The following is a 12,269-nucleotide window of genomic DNA, read 5'->3' on the forward strand; positions in this document are numbered from 1 at the left end:
TCCTGGCTAGCCAGTTTATGGTGCTCAGAAAACACATCACAGTGAAGTCAGTGGCACTCAAGCTGCAAGTCATAAACGATGCTGATTAACTTTTGCTGTTAAATACATTCTACTTATTAAACTAAAGTTTTTCAGTCACAAGATTGTTGCCAACAACACTATCAGACTGCCGGTTACTAATAACCACTAAAAGGCCAAAACAACAAAGGGATAAAACAAAAACATATGTGACTAAAATTTTAGTTTCATTCCTTTACATTAAAAATTGTTCAGCTCATATAAACCACAAAAATAGAAAAAAATTGCTGTGAGAGCACCATTACTGAAAAAAACCACTTACCTGCTGTAAAACACACGGTAAATAAATGTTATGTAAACATAATTTCATAACACTGTCAAGGAAGATTATCAATACAGGACACAAAACATGATCAAAGCCAGATTTGATTTTTCCCTCTGGAAATAATAAATGAAACTGAAACAATTATCTTCAAAGCTTACAAAATAATACCTCACCCTTAAATCAGCCTAAAAAAAATCCTCATCCCAAAATACACTTACACGGCACAAATTCTACATTAAGCAATCCTTCATCCATGGATTCAGAAACACTGTTGTAATGACCCATATGACGTCCATGAATGAAGTCCAATATTTTACCAAATGACAAACCAAGATAAGTTAAGTAAAGAGTGTCAATAAGACACATTTCACAGGACAAAGGTCAATATGAGTATACTAACCTCAGCTGATATAATACATACATATATAAAACAGATTAACTGAAAAAGCAAAAGCAATTCATTTTCAAAGTTAAAAAAAAAGAGACAGGATTCCCATTTTAGAGTCATTCTTCTGAGTGTGATAAGGAAGTTGATTTCTTGAATGTTACTGCAATTTCCTTAACTGAGGGAGCCAGTGCTTCTAACTGAGTTTTAACTCCGCTCAAAATGCACTCGTCCTTGTTGGTTAATGATTTGATTACCAAATCTGTAAATGAAAAAACAGAACAATCTAAATAAAAAAAACCTTATGAAAATTTTTTGCGAACACAACATTTGCGTTTAGGGACTTGCCCACTTCAACACCTTAAAAATACTGGGTCCTCCATTGGCATAAAAGCCAATGTGGTTCTGAAAAATTATTATAATACAAAATATGAATACTTCAAAAAAAAGGTAACATTTTTCATTTTTTTATTAAAATATAAATTGAGCTCGTGATGCTGACACTAAAATAACTGTGATCCTTGTGCATGATGGTTACTCTTTCTATAATGAGTTCTTTTCTGCTGTAAATTTTCCTCCACAAATGGTTTATCCCTGTGTATTTTCCATGTTGGGCTAAAATAAGGGTGATAAATGCTTGGCAGGAAGGTGATGGGTAACGGCTAAACAGCCGTCCAAAAAGTTATACTGTACTATATACTTTCCTTCTGAACAGCCACTCTGTTCACTGCCATATATTATTTAGCAGTGTTTTTATAAGTGGCTGACTTTCGTGTCAGGTAGAAAGTTTTCATTGTTTGTTGCTTTGTTTTTGTATTTCCCATTACTTTTTTATTTTGAGCTTTAGCTGCTGTACTTTGTTACTTAACAGGAGTACATGTTATCTACGTAAATTTAAAGGGATTATTGTATCTTGCATTCTTGTAGCATATTTGTATAGCTTTTTTATTTAAAGCCTGATTAGGTTAGAGTTGTAATTTTTACCCTTATTTCATGGTTATTAGCTTCGTATAGATTATTATTTTCTGTATCTGAAATAACTCAAAAGGTGCTTATGAATTTCGGGCAAACAATGCAGCAGTTTCATATTTTCCCTAAAAAGAGAGCCCTGTGTAGTTTTTGTATAGGGCAAGTATGTGTACGTTATAATGTCATTAAAAATATGTGAGCCAGAATTTAATGATAAAGAACGTGAACATATAAAAGAAATTATGTTACCCTTAACATTTCATTAATAATATATTTGTTAACAAAACAGATTTTCTACATTAAGGCCCTTAATGACAGACTTCAAAAGGATTTAAAAAATTGCATACTTTGCCATGCAACCCTAGTTTGCATAATATAAAAATAGCAGCTACTAAGAACCCCGCTGACAAAGTAAATATTGCTTTAAATTGTAACAGCACAATTAAAAACCTTATTAACAATGACAGCTCCCGTATTAATAGTAATAAAGATACCAGCGTGTATGAAATACTGTGGTAATTTTGAAATCGCATACAACAGAGTAAGTGGTAGATGATTGCCCATAAAAATTAGCAAGCATACTAAATTATATGTTGAAAATGCCCTAGTCAACCATAGTTGGAAACATGACCATTGCATAAACTGGAACAACTCAGAGGTCAATTTTAATCACAAAGATACAGGCATTAGGAGATTGGTTGAGGGAGCTATTATAAACACAGGAGGATAAATTTACGAATCTTCTTTTTTCGTTCAGGTAACGCCAGGACTCACTTAGACCTGGTCAGCCATTCATGTGGTCACTTTCCCTTTCTTTCTTTGCCTCTTCTGTCATCTGCACCTCAGCAGGCCGAAGATTATCATAGTTCTGTATGAGCGCTAGGTGTTTCAATGTACATTTATTCTTGATTCTTTATTTTTAAGTATTTCCTGTTTTTACATGTCCTTTTCTTATCAAAGTCCAATCCTATCCTAAAGGTTAGCCTGTTTACAAACTGTGTGAAGGTATATTTCATTGAAGGGTATTATCCTAAAGGTTAGCCTGTTTACAAACTGTGTGAAGGTATATTTCACTGAAGGGTAATAATAACAGAGTAGGAGTAGTTGCTTCATTTATTACAGAGTACTTTAATATCATAATTCATCAATAGCTATGTAATTTTTCGCGTATATCTTTAAACTCACAGTTACAAATTATATTTCTCTACTTTAACATTGAAATACTATCTAGTTACCTTAGTATTAAAGACAAATGCAAAATCCAAGTAATACACACACACACACATTATATATAATGTGTGTGTGTGTGGAGGCTATTTCTTTGCATTATATTGCATACTTTCATTTTCTTCCTTTACTATCACATATCACTCTGATTCTTTAGACTTTTATTTATCCTTATTGCATTGTTCAGATGTCGTATTCTAAAATACACCGATATTTTCGCAAAAAAAGCCAGCATATCTTCAGACATGTTCACTCCAGACTGCATTAGTTCACGTATAAGAGTCTTTAAACATTCCTTCCCTTCCAAAAGAGCTTTCCCATGGGTGGCACTGAACACTTCTCTTAAAACACTCAACTGTTTAAGGAATTCTAAGGAAGGAACATGTAGGTCACCTCTGCAGTCCACGAGTTTTCTGAGGTAGTACTGGTTATCTTGCTACTTAAATATGGGTATCTGTTGCAATATTTCTTCACAATATAGCCCCCTATATAGCGCAGTGCTGCTTCTTCTATTACAGTGCTGGCTGTTTTCTCAGTATCAGCATCATCTAGTTCTATGTTTGTATCTGTTACATACACATCATCTTTTCAGTTTCAAGGTCTCTGAATAGGATACTTGTTAAGCAGATCTCTAAAGAAAGTTTTCTGTCATCTGACTACTGGAGATTACCATAATTTCCAGTCACTTTGTTGGCATATCATTACCATTCAACTTTGCGTATTAGTTTTATCACTAATGATAGCCATATCTTTGCCTAACAACAAACTTCTAAGTCTGTATTTAAAGTCTAATGGGTTTGGAAGATCATAAGGACCATTTATTTGTCTGATACACCCAAACAAATGTTCTAAACAATCCTGATTCAATCTCTAAGTTAACAGGTAATCTAACTGGAAGGAATCTTTCAACATATTGGCCAACTTTGATGAAAGCATGACACCTTCCTGAAATTTATAAAGACACCTTGTCTTTAGAGATTTAACTTTCATTGCATGCATGCAATCAATAACTTTATACAGGATTTCTGTTTGTTGTTCCATGCATGTCTCAAAACTATTAAGTTGTTCTATGCATATCTCAAAACCATTAAGCATTTTTGTGTCCCCATATTTATGATTCGAGTTCATTACATTGAACCAGTCAATGATAAGCATTATAAAACCGGATGTTGGCTTCCAGTTTGACCTTAGCAATCCCTTCTCCCCAAGATATCTTAGAGCATTAGCACATGATTTTGACAACTGCACAGCATACTTGACATGTTGCCTTTGTTGCCCACTGATCCTTAAATGCATTTCACTGACCGTAAATGCTAAACCATTATACTGGCACTGAGCATTTCACGGATGCTTACATCTGAAACATAGTCTTCATTCTTTAGATAAAATCCTGAATCAATTAGATTATTCCTTATCAGTTTTATGAAATGAGGAACATCTGCAGGACATATCTGTCTATCAGCAGCAGGATTCTTGAAGGATACTTTATCTTGAAGAATGTCAATGCCCAGATCCTTCCACATGCGGAGGTTATTTGATCCCATATCATGCACTGTGGCAACTACAATTCCCATTGCCTCAACTTTATCACAGATAACAGGATTTTCACTACCTCAGACTGATCAAAGTCATAATAAACTGGCTGCCTCCAATGCCCAATAAGACTTAACATAACAACTGTAGCTTTGTCATGCAGTTTGTAAAGAATGTCCTTTCCTTTATCAAAACACCATTCCTTACTGACACTCATCTCGTCTATACTTAAGACAGCAGGCTTTTCAAGAATAGGAAATGTGTCAGCCTTTGCAATTAATAATATCAGTACTAAAGTGAAAAGCCCAGGCTCACAGTCAAAATTTTGTGCTTTCTTTTTCAATGTGCTTGGACAAGGCAAAGAAAATGCTTTTTTTACTCTCAAGTACTTGTAGCATCGTAACGTTAAAGTAGTCGCAATGTCCTCACTACTTCATCCACTGACTCCTTTCTGTGTTATAACAGTTTTAAGTTCTGCTAAAGTTCTGGCTATGACTACATTCCTAATAATTTGCACAAAATTTCCACACAAATCTGTAATTGCAGTTCTCAATGATTTATTTTCTTCCCTTAGTTATTTTACTTCATTTTTCAGCCGTTGCAATTCATTTGTCATTTGTTACTTCTTCTGGAATGACTGTATTAATAACAGGAGGAGATGACTCACTGACATTATTTTCAACACGGTCGTCTGAAGTAATCTCTCTTGCTTCATCAGCCATAATTTCACCAATACTGTACCTTCCTTACTCATATCACAGAGCTCTTGCACGGTTCTCCTCTCACTCCATTTATGGGCCCTTCCATCTCTTGCAATTGATGATGCATATTAGATATTTTATTGATAACAAAGTAGTCAGTGATACTGCAGACAATACACTTACCATTTGGAAGATTAAGAGATGGAACAGCATCTTCTTTTAACACCCTCTTATTCCTTGGCGTTTCAATATCAAGAAGTCGTGACTTCAAATCGTCTGCATAGTCTTGTAAAGTGCACTGAACATATGACTGTATTTTTAGGGTTCGCTGGCTCTGCATGACGACATGCATTTATCCACTTGTCTCTGAACACTTCATCATTCGGGAATCGAAAATATCTCGTACTGGAGTCTTTGGTTTTTTATTGGTATTGAAACACCCAAACATCGAACAGCTCCTCGGCATTTTCTCAAAAAATTTTTGTACATTAAGACACCAATAACTGCGAGTTCACTCTGTACTCAGAAGTGAATTACTGACCTTGTGGCCTGTGCCTGCCTGGGTGAATCAAGATACTCTGGCCCACGCTACCTCAGGCGACGTATGAGTCATCAATAATCCCTTGAATGGCTGACCTGCTCTAAGTGGGTCCTGGGTAACACGGTTGCGTCAAGCAACCCAAGATACAGACGTCCTACCTGCTTTAGGCAACCACCGCAGAGACCTAATGGATGAACCCACTTTGACACTCTGAGAGGTTATCTAGTTTATCTTTGGAAAACGATGGAATTACTTGAATTATGGAATCGCTTGTTTTCAAATATGGACTGGTTTTCTTTTCTTTTTTTAATAACAATTCCTTTTAACACTTGAAACATTTTACTTTGTTGGAAAATTTACTTTTACAGTTAGACAGATAAGAAGAATTGAGCAGGTTCTCTATATCTCTCGTACACATATATTTTTTCATATGTATTTACACTTACATAAGTGTGGATTTTTTCACCATTTTAGTGATTCATGTATGAGATTTTTTTAAGTGAAGCCATACCTGTGCTGTGACACAAGACTCCAGGTGAGAACCAGAGATTGCCAAAGTAGACAGCCTACTTACTTTAAATGATATATCAAGGCGCTCAACAAGATCCAGTGCTTTTGGGACTCATGTCCAATCTTAGGCAGATTCTCATGACTCCTCCTAATTAAGTTACGGCCATACTGCTATAGTAAGGCAAAGCAAACGTTCATTTTTGAGATATTTCTTGTACAAGCAGTGCCTGCTTCTAGCATACCTAGTCATGCCTTGAGCCTAGTGCACTGTTCACTCACTTGTTCTCCCAACAGAATGCCCTCCAACGAGTTACAGTAACTTCACTCTTGAGAGACCCACCTCTCACAAGCTAATCACATCATCCTTAGTTATCATTACCTATTGCAAAGGGTGTTTCCCAATCACATAACCACTCAGAGCATTAGGGGCACTATCACATGTCAATAAGATGGGTGATTTTTTTATTCAAGAGATGACTGACAAGTTTTATGCTGGGGCAACTCAAGAAGTCATAAGGATCCTCCACAGAGCCAACTCAGTCCCCTAATTCACATACTGTAGTAGGAGGGACCTGTACAAGACTCCTTCACCTCCATATTCTAAGAATAGACAGAAGTCTCCTGGGATCCCAGACAGGTTCTGTAACTCCAAACAGATAAACATCTCCAAGGGCGCAACACTCACCCTGTCACCCTGGCAGAGGTGGAAGGAGAAACATCCATAAGTTTCCCTCTGGAAATTAGCAGTATCAAAGATGAGGTTTTCCCCAATCATTGGGTCAGTTCATGTCAGGTAAGGGCCAGTCTCTAGAAATAAAGGTAATGCTGGCAGGACTGACTTATGTATCTAAACTGGCATCACAACACCTATGGTTACTGATGCCAAAAAAATTTAAAATAACTAAATTAACAAAAAATTTAAATAAAATATTTACCCATAAATCATGCTTCATAAATACTTTCACACCTCCTAGCTATAAAACCATTTAGGTCAGAAGTAAATAAAACAAAATTAATATAAAAATTAATTTGAATGTAAGAGGAATTTATGTTTTACAAAGAAGGCCAGCCTCCTCATCAGTAAACCTAAAAATTTAGCTGGATTTGACTGGGGCACTTAACCAAATGCCGGTGCCTTCCCAGCCATTAAAAAGCCATTTGTTAAAGGACAATGACCAATCCTCAATTGACAAAGAGGTGTCTCCCAACTTCGAGGCATACAATTACACTTCCATAGGGAAGTCTGTTTGTTCTACCCAGCATTTCTGGTTACTAACTGTCAGTCATACCTTCCCGCTTCGGCTGCCAGCGTTTCTTAGATTTCTTCCTAATAACTGAGAAACAATCCCTAAAAGGCAAAGAAATTGTACAGCACAGCCCTCTTGGACAGTTCATTAGCTTTCTCATTACCTGCTGCAGTCAGACTATACCAATCTGAGTAGTTTTTTTTTTTTTTTTTTCAAAAATGTAATAAATAAGCACTTTATCGGTTTCAGGACACTATTCTGTAGATAGAAGGTTTGTTTAACTTTTCTACAATCCTTAAGAGGCTTTGTTTGTGTTGGCAGTCAAATGTTACATGTCTCCATTGTCAAAAGTTTTGACAGCATGGATTACACACAGGTGCCTCTAACGAACTTTGCAAGATGTTCAAGAAATCTGAGAGAAAAGTTCCTGTCAGGAATCACAAGGTTCCTTCTTGGGATATATCTCTAGTTTTAAAATATCTTTAAGGTTCAACATTGATGCATTATGGATTACATGAGCTTCTGCAAGGTGTGAGTAAATTAAATGCCCTTCCTAGCCAGGTCACTCACGTTAAGAAATGGTGCAGGATTGGTCTTTCATAAAACCCAATGTTTGTGCACAAAACATAGAAAGCATATTCTCATTTTCAGCCTTCACCAGCAATGGTTATTCCTTCTACATACCTGTACCACTGGAGAATAAGGAATATCTATTGTAGTGCCATCTAAAAGCTGTGAGGGCTTATCTTTAGAAGACCAAGCCTTTTAGAAAGTGGGGGGAGAAGGGGGATTTGTTTTTAGTGCCAGTGCATCTAAGTCAGAACTTTTTTCTGCTGGTTTAGACAAGCCATCCTAAAGGCTTATAAGGATTAAAAGAATCACAGGCACTGAATTTTCAAGTTGGGTCATGAAATCACGGTGACATGTTTTTACTTTAAGTACAAGATAGAAAGAAAGAGGGGGGGCAAACTCAAGATAAGTGATAGTTCATTAAAGTGCGATGCATGTGTGTATGTACATACACAGACTGGCTAAATGCGGGTCATCATACATACAACCAGGCTTACCAAACTTACTGGCTTATCTAATACTTCATTAATATTTCTTATAATTAACAACCACTTAATATTTCAATGAGAACTGCTCAGCAAAACACAGGAATAGAGAGCATCAAGTACTGAAGTGAGAAAGGGCTGTTTGCCGATGTTAGTTACTGTAATTATTGAATATTCATTAAGAGTTGCCTTACAGTTGTTGACTTGTAAAACTTACTAATTATCAATGGTGACTTCCTTAAGTAAAAATGGAATTCATTTTTATTCATTCTTCTCACAGTGAAGAAACAGTATATCGCTAAAGCTGAAGGTTGTCACTTCAGCTGAAGAAACAAATCAAGTGCAAGCTGCTAAACGCTTTGGACAGGCGAAAACGACGACTGAAACTGCTGAATCACATTTTTACTTCATTAAAAAAAATTTTTATAGGTAACGATAGGCTACATTTTTTAAACCAAGCTTTATTAATTTACAAAAAAACTGTATCTCCGAATTTAGGAACGAATAGTAATGGTCTTTGTACAACTCAGTCAGCTGATCCTGAGAATGGACACATTACCAGAATACAAATGGCGCATGGTCACAGCGTACATATTTTCATAAGATATGACAATAATTAATTGGATAAAGTAAATCAACAGTTATGTAAAAGTTATTATTTTTAATAGAAATGAGTTATTTGACTTTTGTAAATGGATACTGTTAGAATTTCAGAGCACGTTCTCAAACAGTGAAACAAAATCCCTTTAATAAAATTCATATGCGAACTGTTTTTAAGGCTTTTCTTAACAGTGATATTTATAGTAGTATGATTGTTCTGACATATCGGTACAGTACATATATGCATGGAAGTACACTTAATTTAACCAAAAATCTCAGAATTTCTTAGTACCTGGTAGCCAACTAATCAAACATACTTTCACATTTAAAAAAAAATTGCTTTATAAGCATCAACTTAGCAATGTCAAGCAGGCATGTCACATTATGTAACTAAACTGTACACTCAAGTTAGAAACTTTATTACAAGAGAAAAGATAACACACTGTACTTGACAAAACCAAAATCTTAGAATTACATTTTTTTTTCTGGGCACGAAAACGAGGCCATTAAATAACAAAATCTGTTATTTTACCCAAGGACAAAGAATGGGCTTCATATCTGCCCAATACCGAACAGTTCCAAAGTGATAAGCAATTCATAATTGAAACTTGTTTTACAAAAAAGAGAAAGACAAACTATCTCTCATAAGAAGAACCAAGGTCACCCAGTAGTACAAGGCGTAAAACTGTCGAGAAGAATCCTAACCCTTTGACTCCAATCACCTTCGTAATTTCCATCTCGTACTAAACTGTTAGCACGATCACAATATGTTAAACCACTAACCTGTCTGGGGGAAGTCATAGAATCAGTCTCCAATCCCATTAAATATTAATGCGGAATCAGTTCTGAAATAACTTCTTAGAATAAAAGATTAATAAACAGTCCACTGGCCGATTCAAACATCGCCAAAGGTATCACCTCTGCCACCTCCAGTGCAAAACCTTCTCTGGCACGAAAACAGAGGGAAAGAAATTTGCACTTGCTGACCAGTAGATCAGGGTGTTAACTTTTCCAAACACTACACACTAACTGTGACTATGGCAATGGGTCTGGGCATGAACAAAGTCATAGTTACCTCCTTAGGATATACAGTCGGTGCCCCTGTTCACGGGGGATGCACACCAGACCCCAACCGCGAATAGTTAACCACCCCCCTAAAAACCCTTATAACTGCCTATCTTGAATAGGCAAAGTTCAATACCAAATGTATGCCTTAAAGTATCATCCTACATCAAATATACCTTAAATTATTATCCTACTGCTGTACTAATCTTTGAAATTATATTATTAATATAATTTCAAAGTCATCTTAAGCATTTTACACTAAAAAATATGCATACTTACTGTATGGCTTACAGCTACGTGTGAAAATAATCCAGTCACCCCTACATATTCAGGCATGTGCATTTTCTTTCATATCTGCCCAATACTGAACAGTTCCAAATAGATAAGCACTTCATAATCGAATCTTGTTTTACGAAAAGGAGAAAGACAAACTACGAGGTATGTTCAATAAGTAATGAGAAAACGTCAGGCGAGACACTAAATGTGATTTGATCAAAATACTACTTCATGGTGAAGTACACATACATATATTCTATAAAATGACAAACTGACAACTTTCTATATTTGTAGGTCTGAGTGTAGCGGTGAACACAGTGGAACCAATCCGATCAGGTTTGCTGATCTGTGAACACTTGTCAAAATGCAGCGAAACATGGAGCAACGTTACGCCATCAAATTTTGTGTTAAACTTAAGAAAACCAAACAAGAACCTTATGGAATGTTAAAGGAGGCCTATGGGGATGAACAGATGAGCCAAGCAAGTTTCTATTGGTGGTTTAACAGATTTTCTGACGGAAATGAACAGGTTGAGGATGAACCCAGATCTGGAGCACCGAAAAGTGCACTCAAGGAGGAAAACATTGAGGAAGTGCAAAGGTTAGTGATGCAGGACCGTCGAATATCTGTGAGCATGCTATCTGAAGCTGTTGGTATTAGTACTGGCACAGTAGAGACAGTTCTGACCGAAGAGGAGTGGAGGAGTGGTCAGTGGTGGTTCCACCAGGACAATGCCCCATGCCACAAGTCAACGCTGGTGACCACCTGGATGGCCGACAGGGGAATGAAAGTGGTACAACACCCACCCTACAGCCCTGACCTAATCCCTTGTGACTTCTTCCTGTTCCCATGCATGAAAGACAGCCTCAGGGGAACCAGATTCCAGTCAACAGAGGAGCTGAAAGAGGCATCAGAAAGTTACCTGAAGGGACTACTGAAAAAGGACTTTGAGGAGGTCTTCCAGGATTGGGAGAGATGCATGCAGAAGTGTGTAGCTGTGAGAGGCAATTATTTTGAAGGAGACAAAGTTGTGTAAGCTTATAAAAATAAATAGTGTCTCTCCTGACATTTTCTCATTACTTATTGAACATACCTCGTATCTCTCATAAGAAGAACCAAGGCCACCCAGTAGTACAAGGCATAAAACTGTCAAGGAGGAGAATCCTACCCTTTGACTCCAATCACCTTCCTAATTTCCATCTTGTACTTAGCTGTTAGCACGATCACAAAAGGTTAAACCACTAACCTGTCTGGGGGAAAGTCATAGAATCAGTCTCCAACCCCATTAAATATTAATGCAGAAACAGTTCTGAAATAACTTCTTAGAACAGAAAATCAATAAACTGGCCAATTCAAACATCGCCATAGGTATCACCTCCAGTGCAAACACCTTCTCTGACACGAAACCAGAGGGAAAGAAATTTGCACTTCCTGACCAGCAGATCAGGGTGTTAACTTTCTCCAAACACTACACACTAACTGTGACTATGGCATGGGTCAGGGCATAAAAAAAGTCATAGTTACCTCCTTAGGATATACAGTCAGCACCCCCTGTTCACGGGGGATGCACACCAGACCCCCACCCCTGCGAATAATTAAAATCCGCAAATAACTGCTTATCTTATAACGGCCTATCTTGAAAGTCCAAACACCAAATGTATACCTTAAAGTATCATCCTACATCAAATGTACCTTAATCTTTGAAATTATATTATTAATATATAATTTCAAAGTCATCTTAAACATTTTACACTAAAAAATATACGTACGTACTGTATGGCTTACAGCTACATGTTAAAATAATCCAGTCCCCCTAC

At 36.7% G+C, this 12,269-nt stretch overlaps 1 protein-coding gene across 1 annotated transcript in view; it reads right to left on the minus strand.

The window, feature by feature from the left end:
- Window positions 1-226: 226 nt before the first annotated feature.
- Window positions 227-12,269, minus strand: part of Ufl1 (UFM1 specific ligase 1) — a 564,283-nt gene continuing 552,240 nt past the window's right edge. Inside the window, exon 11 of the mRNA XM_067108921.1 lies at window positions 227-990. Coding sequence (XP_066965022.1) covers window positions 848-990 — 143 coding nt within the window. The 3' untranslated portion in view covers window positions 227-847. The remainder of the gene's footprint in view (window positions 991-12,269) is intronic.

Source organism: Macrobrachium rosenbergii, chromosome 9 (genome assembly GCF_040412425.1).
Source record: "Macrobrachium rosenbergii isolate ZJJX-2024 chromosome 9, ASM4041242v1, whole genome shotgun sequence".
Classification (NCBI taxonomy): Eukaryota; Metazoa; Arthropoda; class Malacostraca; order Decapoda; family Palaemonidae; genus Macrobrachium; species Macrobrachium rosenbergii.